Below are 25575 nucleotides of genomic sequence, written 5' to 3'. Positions count from 1 at the left end.
CTTCACATCCAAACCACCTCATGATCAACTACGTCCCCAAGTAGATATAGAAAACTAACCCCAGTCTCATTTTTCAGCAACCTGTACTCACAGATCCCCCCCCTCTCTCTCTTTTAAACAAAAGAATGACCAAACCTATACACATGGAAATGACCCAGCAAACACTAAACAGCTTCCCTTTCAATCAAATCTTAAAACACCATGCCACCAAACATACACCCATCTGAAACTAAACTACCCAAACACATTTAAGCTACACTTTCTCATCAACATTACCAACACCATTTCAGCATATCACATGACTCATTTTGCTTAAGATGCAACTTCTGTGTGGAAGACACTGAACACATTCCTCAGTTGCTCTATCCTCGACCCACAGAGTCATACACACACCACCACCACACTTTATGACCTGAGGTCCTGCTTAGTGGACATGGCCAGCTTCTTGATCACTGCAGGAGCTCCCTGAAAGGGACTCTCAGAGAAGGAAGGTAGGGTAGGGTAAGGTACTCCTCAAGTAACCATCAGCTCTGTCCTTTCCCCATTAGCTTTATGAATTACAAGAAATAAAATGTATTTTTATGTTAATGTAACTGAACCAGTCATTCTACTGATAGTTACACTGTATTTCAAGAATGCATTTTGCTGTGTTCGTGTTCTTCCCATGCAGTCATGACAATTTTTTTCATTTCTCCTCCATTACCTCTTCTTATTGGATGTGTGCATACACACTCATTTCCTTTACCAACATTTTGTAAGTGAAGATATGAATGTATATGCTGAAGACATGATCCACATAACCATGTTCCTACATGGATACCTCTTTCATTCCTTGCTGCACCAGTTTTTCTTTTTCATTTTTTGTCCCAGTGTATACATTTCTCTCAACAGGGTATGGCATAAAAGCCTAATTTCTTTCAACACTGTGGCATTAAAAAACTACTGAAACTTATTTTTATTAGGCACTGATATGGGTACTGTTTCCATCAGGTCCTTTTACAGTACAATCTTTGCATGTTTAGGTCCAGTGTAAGAGTATTCTTTTATAGCTTCTCCCAGTTTCTTCAACATCTGTTATGTTACTCATTTACATCAAGAGCCCTACTGTAATTTTCACATTTTGTTTTGCTCATATGATCTCCATTACTCAAAGTATCTCTGAGTTTAAGTTTGATTTGATATATCTTTTTCAGAAAATACAATGGCAAGTGTCAAAGTTCCAGAACAGAAAATTATTTTATGTGGAGAATATGGTGTAGGAAAGAGTTCACTTTTTCGACGGTATGCCACAAATACATTCGTAACAGCTACAGACAGGAAATCTACTTTGGGATTAGATCATTATGAAAAAGTTTATCGCACTGGAGACAAAGAAGTAAAGGTATGTTTTCTCTTACATTTTTGTTTTTTAAATTGAATATGTGTAAAAATAACCTAATGAAACTTTACATGTAGTATGAAACTTTAAATGTAGTCTCCCTTTTGCTTTTTGCCCACTGCACTCTAATGTTTCAACATCCAGCATTCTTTGGGCCAAGCAGCTGCCAGATTCTGGAATTTTCCAGATATAGGGTATTGACATTGCTAAGGATACCAAATAGTAGATCACATGAGTCAGAACTGACCTGAGGAGCTTCTTCCTGATATACAGATTTACTTAAGTTTAATATTTCAGTTGTAATTAGGTACTTCATCAGAAATGCAAAATAGTATCCAATCTTAAAGTGTATGAGTAAATCAAGATAACAGTAAGTGACCACTTAGTTGAAGTGCTGGGAGTGGCATCTATCCCTGTTAAGGTAAGGAAATATGACCATTATCTTGCTGTGATGAATTTGAAACACCACCCCACCAGATATGCATTCTCTGAAACCACACTTCTTAGACATTTAAGTTCCATTTTCATGTCAGCACTTTAGACACCACTTATTTTTGTACATTACCCCACCTGCCCCAGATGTAACGTCTATATTAGATACATGGAAAACTTTCCTCTCAGTTGTCTTGCACTCACCTCACATAGACACACACATCACAACACTCCTCTTGTGGAGCAGGCCTGCCCCTCCAAAAGTAATCTCACAGCAAGTTGCAGTCATATGCTAAAAATTCTGTTCGTGCATTCAGTGTATGAAAAAAATCTTAGAAACTTTTGCATCTGAAGAAAATTATGATTGGTGTAATGGAATCTTATTTAGACACTGAAGACAGATTTCCTTACTGAATACATAATTCAAGGATACACACTATGAAGATTGATAGAGGAAGTATAGTAGGTGGTGGTGTCTTGCTCTTAGTTTAATCTCTTCTTAATCCTGTGTAGAAAGATGTTTTAAGTGTTGATGTTAGTTATATTTATGTGTAAATTAAAGATAAGCTTCTGAAAAAATAACAGTAGGATTAGTCTACAGGCCCTTGCACAGAAACCAGAGGTATATGACTTTAGAGTGTATTGTTTTATTATTGTTTCACATTTCTCTTGGAACAAAGAATGCCCAAAAGATTAGCTGTGTTCATGATGGTACAGATAAGTTGGGATATAGCATGAGTAGATATAACAATACTGATATAGCATAAGCACTTAAATTATTACCACCATTATTTAATGAACCGTCATGAAACAAAGTAGGCCCAGCTGGCCATGCAGCACTGATGCTACCCATGCCAGACTGACCATCACATCAGAAGAGTTTAAAATACTTGATGAACTTCAGCATGTGTCCAGGGCTTCAGCAATTACTCAAGCTTAAAGATGAATTACTCAGAGAAGCCTTTCCTCAGCCAACCATTTTGATGATGACAGTGCATTTCAGGCTGTTGCTACAACAAAACCCCAAGATATGCTACATTCTAAACTCGCCAGAATATACCATAACATATTAGATTTAGTTCTTGCTATGAATGAAGCTCTCATGAACGGTGTTGAAGTTGGTGAAAAGTTCAGTTTAAGTGATTACCAGCAAATTACATTTGAGTCAGTTTTCAATATTGCCTATAATGCTGGTCAACTTGAGACTTCAAATAGAAAAAACAGATTTTAGAATTGCATATTTTAAAGATATTCAATTAACTCTCGACAGGCAAACCTGGGATGATATTAATGGAAATGACATGGACATTGCACGGAAGAGCTTCAGTAAAATGTTTAAAGCTGTGGAGGGTACACGTGCCAACAGGTAGTAGAAGGTCTTTTTCTGAAGTGAAGCCAAAACGGTGGCCCAGTGACATAAAGAATTGTCTGTTGTTTTAAGAAAGCAACACAAAAGAAAGACTGAAAACTGGCATGATAAAGCATTTTATGTAAATATACATAGAGAGACTGAGAAGCTTATATACAGCAAAAGAAACCTTAAGGTTTTATGGACAGTATTTAACCAGTCATTTTCTCCATTAGCAATAGAAAATGGTGAACTACTTTAAGACAACAAAGACATGAAAAGACTAAATGGTTTTTGTATCTGCATGAACAACTGAAGACACAACCTGTGTCTCACCCCAACTCACATTTGCCTTCTCTTTCAACCCCTGCACCTTCCTCCTAACCTCCTGCCACTTTCTCTTATACATCTCCCAATCGTTTGCACTCCTCCTTGTAAGTGCTGCCCAGATGTCTCTCTCTTTCACTAGCAATTTAACTTCTTCATCCCACCATTCACTACCCTTTCCAGTCTGCCCAACTCCCACCTTTCACATGCCTCATGCATCTCGTGCACATGCCATCAATTCTTTCCTAAATACCTCCCATTCCTTACCCACTCCCCACACTTGATTTGCTTTCACCTCTTGCCATTTTACACTCAACCTCTCCTGGTATTTCTTCAGACAAGTCTCTTTACCAAGCTCACTTACCCTCACTACTCTCTTCTCGCCAATATTATCTCCTCTATTTCGAAAACCTCTAAAAATCTGCACCCTCACCTCCACAGGAGTGATCAGACATCCCACCAGCTGCCCCTCTAAGCACATTTACATCCAAAAGTCTCTTTTACTTGCCTTTCAGTTGATACATAATCTAGTAATGCCCATTGACCATCTCACTTACTCACATGTGTATACTGCACTTGTGTATATCTCTTCTTTTAAAGCAGGTATTCCCAATCACTAGTCTTTTTCAGCACACAGCTCCACAAGCTTTTCACCATTTCCATTTATAACACTGAATACCCTATATGAACCACTTATACCCTCGAATCGTACATTACTTACCTTTGCATTTTAATCACCCATCATTAATATCTGGTCTTGTGCACCAAAACTGTTGACACTCTTATACAGCTGTTCCCAAAACACTTTGCCTTTCATGGCCTTTCTTCTTATGGCCAGGTGCATAAGCACAGTGTTGCCACCCCCTGTATCAGTGAGGTAGTGCCAGAAAAACAGACAATAAAGGCCACATTTGTTCACACTCAGTCTCTAGCTGTCATGTGTAATGCACCAAAACCACAGCTCCCTGTTCACATCCAGGCCCCACAGACCTTTATATAGTTTCCCCAGATGTTTCACATGCCCTGGTTCGATCCAATGACAGCACATCAACCCTGGCATACCACAACATTCCATTTCACTCTACTCCTTGCACACCTCTCACCCCACTGTATGTTCACGCCCCGATCACTCAAAATCTTTTTCACTCCATCCTTCCACCAATTTGGTCTCCCACTTCTTGTTCCCTCCACCTCTGACACATATATCCTCTTTGTCAACCTTTCCTTTTATGTCCAAACCATTTCAACACACACTCTTGTGCTCTCTGAACCACACTCCTTTTTATTTCAACACATCTCTCTTACTCTTTCATTACTTACTTGATCAAACCACCTCACACTATATATTGTCCTCAAACATAACATTTCCAACACATCCATATTCCTCTGTACAATCCTATCCATAGACCATGCCTTGCAACTGTATAATATTGTTGGAACTTCTATTCCTTCAAACATACCCATTTTTGCTCTCCAAGATAATGTTCTCTCCTTCCACACATTCTTCATTGTTCCCAGAACCTTTGACGCCTCCCCCACCCTGCTACGTCAACTCCCAGATATCTAAAATACATCACTTCCTCCAGTTTTTCTCCATTTAAACATACATCCCATTTAACTTGGCCCTCAACCCTACTGAACCTGATAACCTTGCTCTTATTCACATTTACTCTCAACTTTCTCCTTTCACATGCCTGTGGCATGAGAAAGGTGGGAGGTGGGCAGATTAGAAAGGGTAGTGAGTGGTGGGATGAAGAAGTAAGAATGTTAGGGAAAGAGAAGAGAGAGGCTTTTGGACGATTTTTGTAGGGAAATAGTGCAAATGACTGGGAGATGTATAAAAGAAAGAGGCAAGATGTCAAGAGAAAGGTGCAAGAGGTGAAAAAGAGGGCAAATGAGAGTTGGGGTGAGAGAGTATCATCAAATTTTAGGGAGCATAAAAAGATGTTTTGGAAGGAGGTAAATAAAGTGTGTAAGACAAGAGAACAAATGGGAACATCGGTGAAGGGGGCAAATGGGGAGGTGGTAACAAGTAGTAGTGAAGTGAGAGGGAGACTGAGTGAGTATTTTGAAGGTTTGTTGAATGTGTTAGATGATAGAGTGGCAGATATAGGGTGTTTTGGCCAAGGTGGTGTGCAAAGTGAGAGGGTCAAGGATAATGATTTAGTAAACAGAGAAGAGGTAGCGAAAGCTTTGTGGAAGATGAAAGCCAGTAAGATGGTGGGTTTGGATGGTATTGCAGTGGAATATATTAAAAACGGGGTGACTGTGTTGTTGACTGGTTGGTGATGATATTCAATGTATGTATGGTTCATGATGAAATGCCAGGGGATTGGTGGAATGCCTGTATAGTGCCATTGTACAAAGGCAAAGGAGATAAAGGTGAGTGTTCAAATTACAGACATATATGTTTGTTGAGTATTCCTGAGAAATTATATGGGAGGGTATTGATCGAGAGGGTCAAGGCATGTACAGAGCATCCGATTGGGGAGGAGCAGTGTGGTTTCAGAAAAGGTAGAGGATGTGTGGACCAGGTGTTTGCTTTGAAGAATGTAAGTGAGAAATACTTAGAAAAGCAAATGGATTTGTATGTAGCATTTATGGATCTGGAGAAGGCATATGATAGAGTTGATAGAGATTCTCTGTGGAAGGTATTAAGAGTATATGGTATGGGAAGTAAGTTGCCAGAAGCAGTGAAAAGCTTTTATCAAGGATGTAAGGCATGTGTACGAGTAGGAAGAAAGTAAAGTAAGTGGTTCCCAGTGAATGTCCCCATGGCTGTTTAATCTGTTTATGGATGGGGTTGTTAGGAAGGTGAATGCAAGAGTTTTGGAAAGAGAGGCAAGTATGTAGTCTGTTTGGGATGAGAGTGCTTGGGAAGTGAGTCACTTGTTCGTAGATGATACAGCGCTGTTGGCTGATTCAGGTGAGAAACTGCAGAAGCTGGTGACTGAGTTTGGTAAAGTGTGTGAAAGAAGAAAGCTGAGAGTAAATGTGAATAAGAGCAAGGATATTAGGTTCAGTAGGATTGTGGAACAAGTCAATTTGAAGGTAAGTTTGAATGGAGAAAAAAATAGAGGAAGTGAAGTGTTTTAGATACCTGGGAGTGGATTTGGTTGCGGATGGAACCATGGAAGCAGAATTGAGTCACAGAGTGGGGGGGGGGAGGTTCTGGGCGTGTTGAAGAATGTGTGGAAGGTGAGAATGTTATCTCAGAGCAAAAATGGGTATGCTTGAAGGAATGGTGGTTCCAACAATGTTATATGGTTGTTATAAAATGTTTTGGTCACATGGAGAGAATGAGTGACGAAAGATTGACAAAAAGGATATATGTGTCAAAGGTGGAGGGAACGACGAGAAGTGGGAGACCAAATTGGAGGTGGAAAGATGGAGTGAAAAAGATTTTGAGTGATCGGGGCCTGAACATGCAGGAGGGTGAAAGGCGTGCAAGGAATAGAGTGAATTGGAACGACGTGGTATACCGGGGTCGACGTGCTGTCAGTGGATTGAACCAAGGCATGTGAAGCGTCTGGGGTAAACCATGGAAAGTTCTGTGGGGCCTGGATGTGAAAAGGGAGCTGTGGTTTCGGTGCATTATTACATGACAGCTAGAGACTGAGTGTGAACGAATGTGGCCTTTGTTGTCTTTTCCTAGCGCTACCTCGCACACATGGGGGGGAGGGGGATGTTATTCCATGTGTGGCGAGGTGGCGATGGGAATGAATAAAGGCAGACAGTGTGAATTGTGTGCATGTGTGTATATGTATGTGTCTGTGTGTGTAGGGGATGGAAGCGGGGAGCTAGAAACCCTCCCCTCCTTGTATTTTCTTTCTAATAGGGGAAACAGAAGGAGTCTCGCAGGGAGTGCTCATCCCAAAGTCTCAGATTGGGGTGTCTAAATGTGTGTGGATGTAACCAAGATGAGAAAAAAGGAGAGATAGGTAGTATGTTTGAGGAAAGGAACCTGGATGCTTTGGCTCTGAGTGAAACGAAGCTCAAGGGTAAAGGGGAAGAGTGATTTGAGAATGTTTAGGGAATAAAGTCAGGGGTTGATGAGTGAACAAGAGCAAGGGAAGGAGTAGCACTACTATTGAAACAGGAGTGGTGGGAGTATGTGATAGAGTGTAAGAAAGTAAACTCTAGATTGATATGGGTATAAGTGAAAGTGGATGGAGAGAGATGGGTGATTATTGGTGCATATGCACCTGGGCATGAGAAGAAAGATAATGAGAGGCAAGTGTTTTAGGAGCAGCTGAGTGAGTGTGTTAGTAGTTTTGATGCACGAGACTGGGTTATAGTGATGGGTGATTTGAATGCAAAGGTGAGTAATGTGGCAGTTGAGGGAAAAATTGGTGTACATGGAGTGTTTAGTTTTGTAAATGGAAATGTTAAGAGCTTGTAGATTTGTGTGCTGAAAAAGGACTGGTGATTGGGAATACCTGGATTAAAAAGAGAGATATACATATGTAAGTAGGAGAGATGGCCAGAGGGCGTTATTGGATTACGTGTTAATTGATAGGCATGTAAAAGAGAGACTTTTGGATGTTAATGTGCTAAGAGGTGCAACTGGAGGGATGTCTGATCATTATCTTGTGGAAGCGAAGGTGAAGATTTGTAGAGGTTTTCAGAAAAGAAGAAAGAATGTTGGGGTGAAGAGAGTGGTGAGACTTGTGTGAGGAAGTACCAGGAGAGACTGAGTGCAGAATGGAAAAAGGTGAGAGCAAAGGATGTAAGGGAAGTGGGGGAGGAATGGGATGTATGTAGGGAAGTAGTGATAGCTTGCACAAAAGATGCTTGTGGCATTAGAAGCGTGGTAGGTGGGCAGGTTAGAAGGATTGAGTGAAAAAGATTTTTAGCAATCAGGGCCTAAACATACAGGAGGGTGAAAGGCGTGCAAGGAATAGAGTGAATTGGAACGATGTGGCATACTGGGGTCGACATGCTGTCAGTGGATTGAACCAGGGCATATGAAGCGTCTGGGATAAACCATGGAGGGTTTTGTGGGGCTTGGATATGGAAAGGAAGCTGTGGTTTAGGTGCATTACACATGACCGCTACCTTGTGTGTGCGTGTGGAGAGGGGTGGTGTAATTTCATGTGTGGTGGGGTGGCAATGGGAATGGATGAAGGCAGCAAGTATGAATATGTACATGTGTATACATGTATATTTCTGTGTAAGTATATGTATACATTGAAATGTATAGGTATGTATGTGTGCGTGTGTGCACGTTTATGTATATACATGTGTATATGGGTGGGTTGGGCCATTCTTTCGTCTGTTTCCTTGTGCTGCCTCACTAACATGGGAGACAGTGACGAAGTATAATATATCAATAAATGAATAATATATATATGCAATTATCTATGATTTGTCATTTGTATAGTTATCTTTTCTATTGTATTATTTTCATATTCCTTTCCTTATTGAGATATATATTCTTAGATCAGGAGTTATAGATATAACCCTTTGTGTTGTCAGCTTTATTACATAAATGATGCATAGTAGATGTATTCTTCCTTACCCTAGAAGGAGCAGCTTCCAACCCATCTGTGTATCACTTAGTAAATTCCTAATTATTTGCTGGTTAATATGATTTGTTTTTCCCCACTATATATACACTCATCCCTCATTATATGCAGGATCACTGTTTGTGATTTTACTATTCTCCAAGGAACCAATGTGTGCCAGTCTCTATCTTTATGTGGTCAAAATTCTGTCCTATGTGGATTTGTGCAGTAGAAAGTGCGAGAAAACTACAGCAGATGTTGTTGGGTGGAATATGTGTGGGTTCTGGGTGAAGTGCGTTAATTACCTTCCTGTAGGTCTGTCTCACAGTTACCATCATTGTATGCCTATTTGTGCTACTTGTGCAATTTGCATAAATGTGCTGATGTGATATATATATATATATATATATATATATTATCCCTGGGGATAGGGGATTAAGAATACTTCCCACGTATTCCCTGCGTGTCGTAGAAGGCGACTAAAAGGGGAGGGAGCGGGGGGCTGGAAATCCTCCCCTCTCTTTTTTTTTAAATTTTCCAAAAGAAGGAACAGAGGGGGCCAGGTGAGGATATTCCAAAAAAAGGCCCAGTCCTCTGTTCCTAACGCTACCTCGCTAACGTGGGAAATGGCGAATAGTTTAAAAGAAAGAAAGTGATTTTCCTGCAAACTACTGTGTTTGTGTTTGTTGATATGGCATCCAAATGTCCAGTATCATCTCCTATCCCAGAACCAGCAGTTAGACAGAAGAGAAACTTCTGACCCTGGAAACCTTACAAATTGCTGTTTCTGATGAGAGAGCATCTGTGCTTGGGCTTTAAAATTTGGTTAGAATACATACAGGACATTACATCTGACACTGCTGCACACATCCCATTTTTCTATATGTTTATTGGTTCACTCTATGCGACTTCTTTTTGTGTGAGGTTTTTGCAGAACATAACCCCTGTATAAATCAAGAAATGAGCAGATTCATTATTCATGAGTTCGGAGCCTCTGACCTTACTGTAACAATAATGTTATGTAGAAGTTAACATGACATCCATGTATTCCATATTATGCTCATTTTATGAAAATTTCCAGCTTCAGCTGTGGGACACAGGCGGCATGGAGAGAGTAGCTAGCATAACGTCTTCATATTACAAGTTTGCAGAGGGAGCTATTCTGGTGTTTGCATTGGATAATCCAGATTCCTTCAATATCTTATCACAGCACCTTTTAGACATTGTAACGTATGCTGAGAATGCTAAGATATTCCTCTGTGGCAACAAGTATGATCTCAAAAGCCAAATTCAAGTCACTGATGCCGACATGGAAAATTTTTGGTAGGTAACACATCAGTGTTGTTACTTATTTGTTTACAGAGTTATTACTTAGTTGTTTACAAAGTACGTGAGATAGATTATGATGCAGGGGCTATGCAGCTGTTAAAATTTGGTAATGACATTCATTTATGTTCCATCCAACTACATACCCATGTTATCTGTTCCAAGAAATCCATACAGGCCTTGAAGTATAGGTATTACATTTTCTCCATTTTTCATGTTTGATTAGTTGGCTTACCCTTAAAAGCAAAGTCATGGGAGAAATGTTTTTCTTGGCTTGATAGTGAGCTGATGGTAACAGTGTTTGCATCTTATATGTAAGCATGATTTTGGACAGTAACATCTGCACTAAATCAAAAAAGTATAGTAGAGTGGATCTCCTAAACCACCTCATAACCAACCACCAATAGTTAGTAATCTACTGATTTTGTAAATGTATATTGGCCCTGACCTACCACAACATGGCAGCATCCTATATAGACCCTTTTGCCGGGCAGGCCCTAGTGAAATCTTGTCCAGAGTTTCATCCACATTTTTATGAATGGCTGTATGATCAAGCACTGAAAGGAGGTAAATGTAGAATTGCCTTATTATGACAGAAGCAACATGGTGATGTACATCAACTTTTATCTGATCAACCATTACTATGCAACTAATTGTCAAGATTATGTAAACAGTGTTGACAAACCTGTAAAGAATGCAGTGCATTCGTTGAGTGGATTGGGTGGCTACAGTGAGATATCAGCCATAATCCACTTGCAAGTTGAGATAGCTTTGACATAGTGCCAATAGTGCCAACAGTCTGATTAGGAAGATAGCCTAAATCAGCAAATGAGGTAAACTTGGCTTGAGTTAAGAGTGGTGATTGAGGTCAATTGGGATTTCCAGAGTTCTCGGTTTGGCCAGCAGCAGCAACAGGTACATCAAGTGCTTTGGCTGAAGTTGACTGTTTGTGATGACTTCCAGAAAATGAGCCATCAAATCTTAGGTATAGTGCAGATGGTAAATACATAGCTGCCTGACTTAATGGTGAGTAAGATTTTTTCATTATTTTATTGTTATTATGATTATTATTATTATTATTATTATTCTTTTTTCATACTATTCACCATTTCCCGCATTAGCTTTATTATTATTAGTATTATTATTATCATCATCATTATTATTGTCATTATTATTATTATTATCATTATTATTATTATTATTGTTGTCACACTAATGTCATGATGTTTTGTATGATAGAGACTGGGCAGTAGCACCGCAATCAGTTGTATGAATTTCAGTCCTATGCTTTTCAATGTAAGAACAGGGTAAGAGACCAGAGGCCTCTAATAGCTCACTAAATACTGCCCTAAAAGTCTCCATAAATTATAAAAACAAATCGCAGAAATTTTTCATACTTGTCTGCCATTTTCCACATTACTGAGTTAGTGCCAGGAACAAACGAAGAACTGGCTTCATTTGTTGACATCCAGTCTCTAGCTGTCATGTATGATTTACCAAAACCATAACCTCCTATCCAAAACCAGGCCCGACAGACCTTTCTATGATATCCCCTGACCACTTTGTTGATCTTGTTCAATCCACTGACAGGATGTCATGGCCTGTATATCATATCACTCCGGTTCACTCTTATCCCATGCATGCCTTACACCCTCCTACATGTTCAGGCCCTGAGCATTCAAAACATTGTTCCCTCTTTCTTTTTTTCTCCAAATCAGTCTCCTCCTTTTCCTCCCACTTCTGACATAGATACCCTCTTTGTCAACCTCTCCTAACGTCATCTCCATATGTCCATACCATTTCAGCGCATTCTCCGCAGCTCTCTCATCAACACACTTTATTACCATACTTTTCTCTTACCCAGTCATTTCTTACTTAATCAACCCTTCTTACACCACATATTGTCGTCAAGCAGTACATTTCCAATACATCCACCCTCCTCTATACTTTCTCATAAGACACGACAAAACCACTGGGATTACTGTACAATCAGACATGCTCATTGTTACCCTCAGTGTTTTGTAAAACTTCTGTTATCCATATTTGGAGACAGCAAAATGTTCAAATATGGCTGCAAATAGAACCATAGGAGCTGAAGTGAGCCATGTGGCGGGTGAGGGGCAAAAGTCTTGGAGTCATTGAAGAAAGTGTGGAAAGAGAGGTTAGTGTCTTTAAGAGCAAAAATAGGTATGTCTGATGGTGTAGTAGTCCTGTCTCTGCTATATGAATATGAGGCATAGGCCTTAGACAAAAATGTAAGGGATTGGGGAATGTGGGGATGTGTTGGAAATCAAATGTTTGAGGACAATATGTAACGGAAGGAAGGTATGAATAAGAATTTATAGGGTAAGAGAGAGATGTGGTAGTAAGAGGAGTATGTATGAGAGAACTGAAGAGGGTATGCTGAAATGGTTTGGACATGTAAAGAGGAGGAGAGAAGAAAGAATGATTAAGAGGGTATACATGTCAGAAGTGGAGGGAAGAAGGGGTAAACCAAGGAGGAGATGGAAGGATGGAGTGAAAGATGCTTTGAAGGCTTGAGGCCTGAACATGCAAATGTGTGTGAAGCATGTAAAGGATAGATCAGTGCAGATTACAAGGGATGATGTGCTGTCAGTGGGCAAAACCAGGGCATGTGAAGTAGTGCAGATAAACCAAGGAAGGGTCTGTGGGGCTTGATTGTGGATAGTGGGCCCTGGTTTTGGTACACTATATGTCCATATGATGAGAGAATTAGGCCATTACTTTGTTTTCCCTGGTGCTACCTCACTGATGCTGGAAATGGCAAACATGAAAAAAAATAATCAGAAAAACAATGTGGTAAATTGTATTTTTCTTACATTTTTTCTACTCATTTCTCTTTCTCTGGGGATAGGGGTGAAAGAATACTTCCCACGTATTCCTCGCGTGTCGTAGAAAGCGACTAGAGGGGACGGGAGCGGGGGGCCGGAAATCCTCCCCTCCTTGTATTAACTTTCTAAAATGGGAAACAGAAGGAGTCACGCGGGGAGTGCTCATCCTCCTCGAAGGCTCAGAGTGGGGTGCCTAAATGTGTGTGGATGTAACCAAGATGTGAAAAAAGGAGAGATAGGTAGTATGTTTGAGGAAAGGAACCTGGATGTTTTGGCTCTGAGTGAAACGAAGCTCAAGGGTAAAGGGGAAGAGTGGTTTGGAAATGTCTGGGGAGTGAAGTCAGGGGTTAGTGAGAGGACAAGAGCAAGGGAAGGAGTAGCAATACTCCTGAAACAGGAGTTGTGGGAGTATGTGATAGAATGTAAGAAAGTAAATTCTCGATTAATATGGGTAAAATTGAAAGTTGATGGAGAGAGGTGGGTGATTATTGGTGCATATGCACCTGGGCATGAGAAGAAAGATCATGAGAGGCAAGTGTTTTGGGAGCAGCTAAATGAGTGTGTTAGCGGTTTTGATGCACGAGACCGGGTTATAGTGATGGGTGATTTGAATGCAAAGGTGAGTAATGTGGCAGTTGAGGGAATAATTGGTATGCATGGGGTGTTCAGTGTTGTAAATAGAAATGGTGAAGAGCTTGTAGATTTATGTGCTGAAAAAGGACTGATGATTGGGAATACCTGGTTTAAAAAGCGAGATATACATAAGTATACTTATGTAAGTAGGAGAGATGGCCAGAGAGCGTTATTGGATTACGTGTTAATTGACAGGTGTGCGAAAGAGAGACTTTTGGATGTCAATGTGCTGAGAGGTGCAACTGGAGGGATGTCTGATCATTATCTTGTGGAGGCTAAGGTGAAGATTAGTATGGGTTTTCAGAAAAGAAGAGTGAATGTTGGGGTGAAGAAGGTGGTGAGAGTAAGTGAGCTTGGGAAGGAGACCTGTGTGAGGAAGTATCAGGAGAGACTGTGTACAGAATGGAAAAAGGTGAGAACAATGGAAGTAAGGGGAGTGGGGGAGGAATGGGATGTATTTAGGGAATCAGTGATGGATTGCGCAAAAGATGCTTGTGGCATGAGAAGAGTGGGAGGTGGGCTGCTTAGAAAGGGTAGTGAGTGGTGGGATGAAGAAGTAAGAGTATTAGTGAAAGAGAAGAGAGAGGCATTTGGACGATTTTTGCAGGGAAAAAATGCAATTGAGTGGGAGAAGTATAAAAGAAAGAGACAGGAGGTCAAGAGAAAGGTGCGAGAGGTGAAAAAAAGGGCAAATGAGAGTTGGGGTGAGAGACTATCAGTAAATTTTAGGGAGAATAAAAAGATGTTCTGGAGGGAGGTAAATAGGGTGCGTAAGACAAGGGAGCAAATGGGAACTTCAGTGAAGGGCGTAAATGGGGAGGTGATAACAAGTAGTGGTGATGTGAGAAGGAGATGGAATGAGTATTTTGAAGGTTTGTTGAATGTGTCTGATGACAGAGTGGCAGATATAGGGTGTTTGGGTCGAGGTGGTGTGCAAAGTGAGAGGGTTAGGGAAAATGATTTGGTAAACAGAGAAGAGGTAGTAAAAGCTTTGCGGAAGATGAAAGCCGGCAAGGCAGCAGGTTTGGATGGTATTGCAGTGGAATTTATTAAAAAAGGGGGTGACTGTGTTGTTGACTGGTTGGTAAGGTTATTTAATGTGTGTATGACTCATGGTGAGGTGCCTGAGGATTGGCGGAATGCTTGCATAGTGCCATTGTACAAAGGCAAAGGGGATAAGAGTGAGTGCTCAAATTACAGAGGTATGAGTTTGTTGAGTATTCCTGGTAAATTATATGGGAGGGTATTGATTGAGAGGGTGAAGGCATGTACAGAGCATCAGATTGGGGAAGAGCAGTGTGGTTTCAGAAGTGGTAGAGGATGTGTGGATCAGGTGTTTGCTTTGAAGAATGTATGTGAGAAATACTTAGAAAAGCAAATGGATTTGTATGTAGCATTTATGGATCTGGAGAAGGCATATGATAGAGTTGATAGAGATGCTCTGTGGAAGGTATTAAGAATATATGGTGTGGGAGGCAAGTTGTTAGAAGCAGTGAAAGGTTTTTATCGAGGATGTAAGGCATGTGTACGTGTAGGAAGAGAGGAAAGTGATTGGTTCTCAGTGAATGTAGGTTTGCGGCAGGGGTGTGTGATGTCTCCATGGTTGTTTAATTTGTTTATGGATGGGGTTGTTAGGGAGGTAAATGCAAGAGTCTTGGAAAGAGGGGCAAGTATGAAGTCTGTTGGGGATGAGAGAGCTTGGGAAGTGAGTCAGTTGTTGTTCGCTGATGATACAGCGCTGGTGGCGGATTCATGTGAGAAACTGCAGAAGCTGGTGACGGAGTTTGGTAAAGTGTGTGGAAGAAGAAAGTTAAGAGTAAATGTGAATAAGAGCAAGGTTATTAGGTACAGTAGGGTTGAGGGTCAAGTCAATTGGGAGGTGAGTTTGAATGGAGAAAAATTGGAGGAAGTGAAGTGTTTTAGATATCTGGGAGTGGATCTGTCAGCGGATGGAACCATGGAAGCGGAAGTGGATCATAGGGTGGGGGAGGGGGCGAAAATTTTGGGAGCCTTGAAAAATGTGTGGAAGTCGAGAACATTATCCCGGAAAGCAAAAATGGGTATGTTTGAAGGAATAGTGGTTCCAACAATGTTGTATGGTTGCGAGGCGTGGGCTATGGATAGAGTTGTTCGCAGGAGGATGGATGTGCTGGAAATGAGATGTTTGAGGACAATGTGTGGTGTGAGGTGGTTTGATCGAGTAAGTAACGTAAGGGTAAGAGAGATGTGTGGAAATAAAAAGAGCGTGGTTGAGAGAGCAGAAGAGGGTGTTTTGAAATGGTTTGGGCACATGGAGAGAATGAGTGAGGAAAGATTGACCAAGAGGATATATGTGTCGGAGGTGGAGGGAACGAGGAGAAGAGGGAGACCAAATTGGAGGTGGAAAGATGGAGTGAAAAGGATTTTGTGTGATCGGGGCCTGAACATGCAGGAGGGTGAAAGGAGGGCAAGGAATAGAGTGAATTGGAGCGATGTGGTATACACGGGTTGACGTGCTGTCAGTGGATTGAATCAAGGCATGTGAAGCGTCCGGGGTAAACCATGGAAAGCTGTGTAGGTATGTATATTTGCGTGTGTGGACGTGTGTATGTACATGTGTATGGGGGGGGGTTGGGCCATTTCTTTCATCTGTTTCCTTGCGCTACCTCGCAAACGCGGGAGACAGCGACGAGGTATAAAAAAAAAAAAAAAAAAAAATTCTCTTAAGTAGGCATTTATCTAATGCATGATTTAATGGTCATTTACATTTTGAAAAGAATGCGAAGATAGTGGAAAATGTAAGACTTATCAAGCATTAGCAATCTTCAGTCGAGAACATTCAGTGCACAAATTGATTAAATCATGTGGTAAACTGGATTTTCAAAAAAAGAAAATTTCTACAGTAGGTTCTTTCTCAACACAGGAAGTAATAACCTTTCACATATTTAAGAAAAACAGGAAAAAATAGGTGAAGTAATTATAAGTCTTATTAGTGAACATGAGTGATCATCTCTGGTTCAAAACATTTGGCATATAACCGATAAAATGATAGAATGAATTGTATATATCACAAATTGTTCTACACAGTTCTTCAGTAGGTTTTTACTAAATGCATGAATCAATATTTGTCTTCATATTCAGGAAAACTATAGGAGAGAACAGATGAAATAAATGTAAGTCTTACCTGGCATTAGTGAACATTTACTATGCCCACTCCACTGACTACACAAATTTGAGAGTTTTGTACATTTTCTTAAAGTTATTTATCTTTTATTTATTATACTTAATCGCCATCTCAGGTGTTAGCGAGCACAAGGAAACGGATGAAAGAATGGCCCAACCCACCCACATACACATGTATATACATAAATGCCCACACATGCACATATACATACCTATACATTTCAGTGTATACATACATATACATAAACAGACATGTACATATATGGTTGTTATATGGTTGTGAGGCATGGGCTATGGATAGAGTTGTGTGGAGGAGGGTGGATGTGCTGGAAATGAGATGTTTGAGGACAATATGTGGTGTGAGGTGGTTTGATCGAGTAAATAATAATAGGGTAAGAGAGATATGTGGTAATAAAAAGAGTGTGGTTGAGAGAGCAGAAGAGGGTGTTTTGAAATGGTTTGGTCACATGGAGAGAATGAGTGAGGAAAGATTGACCAAGAGGATATATATGTCAGAGGTGGAGGGAACGAGGAGAAGTGGGAGACCAAATTTTAGGTAGAAAGATGGAGTGAAAAAGATTTTGAGTGATCGGGGCCTGAACATGCAGGAGGGTGAAAGGCGTGCAAGGAATAGAGTGAATTGGAACGATGTGGTATACCGGGGTCGACGTGCTGTCAATGGATTGAACCAGGGCATGTGAAGCATTTGGGGTAAACCGTGGAAAGTTCTGTGGGGCCTGGATGTGGAAAGGGAGCTGTGGTTTCGGTGCATTATTACATGACAGCTAGAGACTGAGTGTGAATGAATGGGTCTTTTGTTGTCTTTTCCTAGCACTACCTCACACATATGAGGGGGGAGGGTGTTGTTATTCCATGTGTGGTGGGGTGGCGATGGGAATGAATAAAGGCAGACAGTATGAATTATGTACATCGGTATATATGTATATGTCTGTGTGTGTGTATATATATGTATACATTGAGATGTATAGGTATGTATATTTGCATGTGTGGACGTGTATGCACATATATGTGTATGTGGATGGGTTGGGCCATTCTTTCATCTGTTTCCTTGCGCTACCTCGCTAATGCGGGAGACAGCAACAGCAAAATATATTATTATTATTATTTTTTTTTTTTTTTTTTGCTTTGTCGCGTTTGCGAGGTAGCGCAAGGAAAGACGAAAGAAATGGCCCAACCCACCCCCATACACATGTATATACATACGTCCACACACGCAAAATATACATACCTACACAGCTTTCCATGGTTTACCCCAGACGCTTCACATGCCTTGATTCAATCCACTAACAGCACGTCAACCCCGGTATACCACATCGCTCCAATTCACTCTATTCCTTGCCCTCCTTTCACCCTCCTGCATGTTCAGGCCCCGATCACACAAAATCTTTTTCACTCCATCTTTCCACCTCCAATTTGGTCTCCCTCTTCTCCTCGTTCCCTCCACCTCCGACACATATATTCTCTTGGTCAATCTTTCCTCACTCATTCTCTCCATGTGCCCGAACCATTTCAAAACACCCTCTTCTGCTCTCTCAACCACGCTCTTTTTATTTCCACACATCTCTCTTACCCTTCCGTTACTTACTCGATCAAACCACCTCACACCACACATTGTCCTCAAACATCTCATTTCCAGCACATCCATCCTCCTGCGCACAACTCTATCCATAGCCCACGCCTCGCAACCATACAACATTGTTGGAACCACTATTCCTTCAAACATACCCATTTTTGCTTTCCGAGATAATGTTCTCGACTTCCACACATTCTTCAAGGCTCCCAGAATTTTCGCCCCCTCCCCCACCCTATGATCCATTTCCGCTTCCATGGTTCCATCCGCTGCCAGATCCACTCCCAGATATCTAAAACACTTCACTTCCTCCAGTTTTTCTCCATTCAAACTCACCTCCCAGTTGACTTGACCCTCAACCCTACTGTACCTAATAACCTTGCTCTTATTCACATTTACTCTTAACTTTCTTTTTTCACACACTTTACCAAACTCAGTCACCAGCTTCTTCAGTTTCTCACATGAATCAGCCACCAGCGCTGTATCATCAGCGAACAACAACTGACTCACTTCCCAAGCTCTCTCATCCCCAACAGACTTCATACTTGCCCCTCTTTCCAAAACTCTTATTATTATTTATTTTTATTTTATTTATCCCTAGGGATAGGGGAGAAAGAATACTTCCCACGCATTCCTCACGTGTCGTAGAAGGCGACTAAAGGGGACGGGAGCAGGGGGCCAGAAACCCTCCCCTCCTTGTATTTTAACTTTCTAAAAGGGGAAACAGATTATTATTATTATTATTATTATTATTATTATTATTCGTCCAAATGTCTCTCTCTTCTCTTTCACTAATAATCTTACTTCTTCATCCCACCACTCACTACCCTTTCTAATCAACCCACCTCCTGCGCTTCTCATGCCTCAAGCATCTTTTGCACAAGCCATCACTGCTTCCCTAAATACATCCCATTCTTCCCCCACTCCCCTTACCTCCTTTGTTCTCACCTTTTTCCATTCTGTACTCAGTCTCTCCTGGTACTTCCTCACACAAGTCTCCTTCCCAAGCTCACTTACTCTCACCACCCTCTTCACCCCAACATTCACTCTTCTTTTCTGAAAACCCATACAAATCTTCACCTTCGCCTCCACAAGATAATGATCAGACATCCCTCCAGTTGCACCTCTCAGCACATTAACATCCAAAAGTCTCTCTCGCGCGCCTGTCAGTTAACACGTAATCCAATAATGCTCTCTGGCCATCTCTCCTACTTACATACGTATACTTATATATATCTCGCTTTTTAAACCAGGTATTCCCAATCACCAGTCCTTTTTCAGCACATAAATCTACAAGCTCTTCACCATTTTCATTTACAACACTGAACACCCCATGTATACCAGTTATTCCCTCAACTGCCACATTACTCACCTTTGCATTCAAATCACCCATCACTATAACCCGATCTTGTGCATCAAAACCACTAACACACTCATTCAGCTGCTCCCAGAACACTTGCCTCTCATGATCTTTCTTCTCATGCCCAGGTGTATATGCACCAATAATCACCCATCTCTCTCCATCAACTTTCAGTTTTACCCATATTAATATAGAATTTACTTTCTTACACTCTATCACATACTCCCACAACTTCTGTTTCAGGAGTAGTGCTACTCCTTCCCTTGCTCTTGTCCTCTCACTAACCCCTGACTTTACTCCCAAGACATAGTGGTTCCAACAATGTTGTATGGTTGCGAGGCATGGGCTATGGATAGAGTTGTGCGCAGGAGGGTGGATGTGCTAGAAATGAGATGTTTGAGGACAATGTGTGGTGCACATTGCATACACACCTGGGCATGAGAAGAAAGATCATGAGAGGCAAGTGTTTTGGGAGCAGCTGAATGAGTGTGTTAGTGGTTTAGATGCACAAGACCGGGTTATAGTGATGGGTGGTTTGAATGCAAAGGTGAGTAATGTGGCAGTTGAGAGAATAATTGGTATACATGGGGTGGGGTGGCGATGGGAATGAATAAAGGCAGACTATGAATTATGTACATGGGTATATATGTTGAGATGTATAGGTATGTATATTTGAGTGTGTGGACGTGTATGTATATACATGTGTAGGGGGGTGGGTTGGGCCATTTCTTTCGTCTGTTTCCTTGCGCTACCTCGCAAACGCAAGAGACAGCGACAAAGCAAAATGAATAAATAAAATGATTATTTTTATTATTATTATTATTATAATTGTTACTATTATTATTATTATTATTATTATTATTATTATCCCTGAGGACAAGGGAGAAAGAATACTTTCCATGTATTCCCTGCGTGTCATAGAAGGTGACTATAAGGGGGAGGGAGCAAGGGGCTGGAAATCCTCCTCTACAGTTTTAATTTTCCCAAAGAAGGAACAGAGAAGGGGGCCATGTGAGGATATTCCCTCTAAGGCTCAGTCTCCTGTTCTTAATGCTACCTTGCTAATGCAGGCAATGGTGAATATGCGTGAAAGAATATTATTTATTTATTTATTTATATTTATTTAGTGTATTTGATCTCCGTCTCTGCGTGAGCGAGGTAGTGCCAGGAAACAGACAAAGAACGGCCCATCCACTCATATACACGTACATATACATAAATGCCCATACATGCACATATACATACATATACATATCAACATATACATACACATGCATACACATACATAGACATATACGTATACACACATGTACATACTTGCCTTCATCCATTCCTGACTATCCTGCCCCACAGAAAACAGCATTGCTCTCCCCTGCTTCAGCAAGGTAGCTCTAGGAAAACAAGACAAAGCAGGCTTCTTTTGTTCACTCTCAATCTCTAGCTATCATGTGTAATGCACTGAAGCCATAATAATAATATAATAATAATAATAATGATAATAATAATAATGATAATGATAATAATGATAATACTAATGGTAATACAATGATAATAAGTGCATTATCATTATTATTATTATTATTATTATTATTATTATTGTTATTATTCAATCGTAAACAAATTAACATACAAGAAGGGGAGGGTTTCCAGTCCCCAATTGCAGTCCTTTTGACATTTTCTACAGCCTGCAGGAAATATGTAAGCAATCTTCTTTCTCTCCAGTTCCCGGTGAGAGTTAATGTTTGTGAAAGTAAAGTTATTAAGATTAGCAGTGAAGAGAGAGAAGGTGGTTTGAGTGTGTTTGAATGGCAAGAACCCAAAGGAAGGAGAGTGTTTTGGATATTTAGGAGCATATATAGCAGTGGATGGGAGCTGAAGTAGGCCATAGAGTAGGTGAGTGGGCTAAGGTCCCTGCTTCTTTATAGAAGGCTGTTGGATGGTGTAAAAGCCTTCTATAGAGGAGCAAATGTGTGTGTAATAGTGGATGGAGAGCTGAGCAAAAGTTTTGGGATACATGTAGGTGTGAGGCAGGGGTGTGTGATTGTCATTATGGCTTTTTAATATATACATGGATGGAATGATAAAAGCAAAACTATGGAAAGGGGGTGTAGAGATGGAGTGTGAAGGTGAGATAGGGTGGCTTGTGGTAAGATTGTTTGTGGATGATACTGTGTTTTTTTGTGGAGAGTGAAGAGGAGGTGAAGATTTAAAGTGTTTTATGATGTGTGTAAGTGAAGGAGATTGAAGGTAAATACAATTAAAAGTAAAGTAATGGTGTTTGTAAAACCATATAGAGTGAAAGAAGAAAGTGTACTGAATTGTGCTGTGGATATGGGGGGAAAAAGACTGGAAGAAGCAAGGGAATTTAAGTATCTGGGAGCTGTCTTGGGTAAGTGTGGTGATATGGAAGGGGAGATAAGAAAGAGAGCAGTACAGGGTAGAAGAATCATTGGGTCCCTTAACAGAATAATGAAGGGTAGAGGTGTAAGTATGGAAGTGAAGAAACGATCAAGGGACAGCATAGTCCTCCCAACCCTGACCTATGGAGCCAAAACATGGATTTGGAATGAGGGACAAAGGTCAAGAAAGGCCACATCCACAATCGCGCTATCGTGTGTAATGCACTGAAACCACGGCTTCCTCTCCACAACCAGGCCCCACAGACCTTTCCTTGGTTTACCTGGGCATTTCATATGCCGTGATTCAGTCCACTGATGGCACATCAATCCCAGTACACCACATTGTTCCAAGTCACTCTATTCCATGCACACGTTTCACCCTCCTGCATGTTCAGGCCCCAGTTGCTCATAATCTTATAAAATCCTTCCTTCCACCTCCGATTTGGTCTGGTTCTCCTTGTTCCCTCCACTTCTGACACATATATCCTATTTGTCAACCATTCTTCATTCATTTTCTCCATATGTCCAAACCATTTCAACACACCATCGTATGCTTTTCTCAGCCACACTCTTTTTATTACCACACATCTTTCTCACCCTTTCATTACTTAATTGATCAAACCACCTCACACCACATATTGTCCTCAAACATTTCACTTCCAACTCATCCACCATCCTCCACACAACCCTATGTACTGCCTATGCCTTGCAGCTATATAATATTGTTGGGGTGTCATTTCATGTGTGGCGGGGTGGCGATGGGAATGAATAAAGGCAGCAAGTATGAATTATGTACATGTGTATATATGTAAATGCCTATGTATGTATATATATGCACGATGAAATGTATAGGTATGTATATGTGCGTGTGTGGACATGTATGTATATACATGTGTATGTGTGTGGGTTGGGCCATTCTTTCATCTGTTTCCTTGCGTTACCTCACTAATGTAGGAGACAGCGGCAAAGTGTAATAAAAAGAAAATAATATTCCTTTCTCCCCTATCCCTGGGGATAGGGGAGAAAGAATACTTCCCACGCATTCCTCACGTGTCGTAGAAGGCGACTAAAGGGGACAGGAGCGGGGGGCAAGAAACCCTCCCCTCCTTGTATTTTAACTTTCTAAAAGGGGAAACAGAAGATGGAGTCACGCGGGGAGTACTCATCCTCCTCAAAGGCTCAGATTGGGGTGTCTCAATCTGTGTGGATGTAACCAAGATGAAAAAAAAAGGAGAGATAGGTAGTATGTTTGACGAAAGGAACCTGGATGTTTTGGCTCTGAGTGAAACGAAGCTCAAGGGTAAAGGGGAAGAGTGGTTTGGGAATGTCTTGGGAGTAAAGTCAGGGGTTAGTCAGAGGACAAAAACAAGGGAAGGAGTAGCACTACTTCTGAAACAGGAGTTGTGGGAGTATGTGATAGAGTGTAAGAAAGTAAATTCTAGATTGATATGGGTAAAACTGAAAGTTGATGGAGAGAGATGGTTGATTATTGGTGCATATGCACCTGGGCATGAGAAGAAAGATCATGAAAGGCAAGTGTTTTGGGAGCAGCTGAATGAGTGTGTTAGTGGTTTTGATGCACAAGATCGGGTTATAGTGATGGGTGATTTGAATGCAAAGGTGAGTAATGTGGCAGTTGAGGGAATAATTGGTATACATGGGGTGTTCAGTGTTGTAAATGGAAATGGTGAAGAGCTTGTAGATTTATGTGCTGAAAAAGGACTGGTGATTGGGAATACCTGGTTTAAAAAGCTAGATATACATTTTGACTTTCTAAAAGGGGAAACAGAAGAAGGAGTCACGCGGGGAGTACTCATCCTCCTCGAAGGCTCAGATTGGGGTGTCTAAATGTGTGTGGATGTAACCATGATGAGAAAAAAGGAGAGATAGGTTGTATGTTTGAGGAAAGGAACCTGGATGTTTTGGCTCTGAGTGAAACGAAGCTCAAGGGTAAAGGGGAAGAGTGGTTTAGGAATGTCTTGGGAGTAAAGTCAGGGGTTAGTGAGAGGACAAGAGCAAGGGAAGGAGTAGCACTACTCCTGAAACAGGAGTTGTGGGAGTATGTGATAGAGTGTAAGAAAGTAAATTTGAGATTGATATGGGTAAAACTGAAAGTTGATGTAGAGAGATGGGTGATTATTGGTGCATATGCACCTGGGCATGAGAAGAAAGATCATGAGAGGCAAGTGTTTTGGGAGCAGCTGAATGAGTGTGTTAGTGGTTTTGATGCACAAGATCGGGTTATAGTGATGGGTGATTTGAATGCAAAGGTGAGTAATGTGGCAGTTGAGGGAATAATTGGTATACATGGGGTGTTCAGTGTTGTAAATGGAAATGATGAAGAGCTTGTAGATTTATGTACTGAAAAAGGACTGGTGATTGGGAATACCTGGTTTAAAAAGCGAGATATACATAAGTATACGTATGTAAGTAGGAGAGATGGTCAGAGAGTGTTATTGGATTACATGTTAATTGATAGGCACGCAAAAGAGAGACTTTTGGATGTTAATGTGCTGAGAGGTGCAACTGGAGGGATGTTTGATCATTATCTTGTGGAGGCGAAGGTGAAGATTTGTAGGGGTTTCCAGAAAAGAAGAGAGAATGTTGGGGTGAAGAGAGTGGTGAGAGTAAGTGAGCTTGGGAAGGAGACTTGTGTGAGGAAGTACCAGGAGAGACTGAGTACAGAATGGAAAAAGGTGAGAACAAAGGAGGTAAGGGGAGTGGGGGAGGAATGGGATGTATTTAGGGAAGCAGTGATGGCTTGCACAAAAGATGCTTGTGGCATGAGAAGCGTGGGAGGTGGGTTGATTAGAAAGGGTAGTGAGTGGTGGGATGAAGTAAGATTATTAGTGAAAGAGAAGAGAGAGGCATTTGGACAATTTTTGTAAGGAAAAAATGCAAATGAGTGGGAGATGTATGAAAGAAAGAGGCAGGAGGTCAAGAGAAAGGTGCAAGAGGTGAAAAAGAGGGCAAATGAGAGTTGGGGTGAGAGAGTATCATTAAATTTTAGGGAGAATAAAAAGATGTTTTGGAAGGAGGTAAATAAAGTGCGTAAGACAAGAGAGCAAATGGGAACTTCAGTGAAGGGGGCTAATGGGGAGGTGATAACAAGTAGTGGTGATATGAGAAGGAGATGGAGTGAGTATTTTGAAGGTTTGTTGAATGTGTTTGATGATAGAGTGGCAGATATAGGGTGTTTTGGTCGAGGTGGTGTGCAAAGTGCGAGGGTTAGGGAAAATGATTTGGTAAACAGAGAAGAG

The 25575-nt window shown here is 41.0% G+C and overlaps 1 protein-coding gene across 1 annotated transcript in view; it reads left to right on the top strand.

Annotated features, from left to right (window-relative positions):
• RabX6 (RAS oncogene family member RabX6) overlaps positions 1-25575 on the top strand; it is a 98305-nt gene that overhangs the window by 30203 nt on the left and 42527 nt on the right. The window contains exons 2-3 of the mRNA XM_071674821.1: positions 1194-1381; positions 10074-10315. Of these exons, the coding sequence (XP_071530922.1) occupies positions 1202-1381; positions 10074-10315 (422 nt within the window). The 5' untranslated portion in view covers positions 1194-1201. The remainder of the gene's footprint in view (positions 1-1193; positions 1382-10073; positions 10316-25575) is intronic.

This window comes from Panulirus ornatus, chromosome 20, assembly GCF_036320965.1.
Source record: "Panulirus ornatus isolate Po-2019 chromosome 20, ASM3632096v1, whole genome shotgun sequence".
Classification (NCBI taxonomy): domain Eukaryota; kingdom Metazoa; phylum Arthropoda; class Malacostraca; order Decapoda; family Palinuridae; genus Panulirus; species Panulirus ornatus.
Note: the sequence above shows the minus strand (reverse complement) of the source record. Positions and strands in the feature narration are given on the sequence as shown.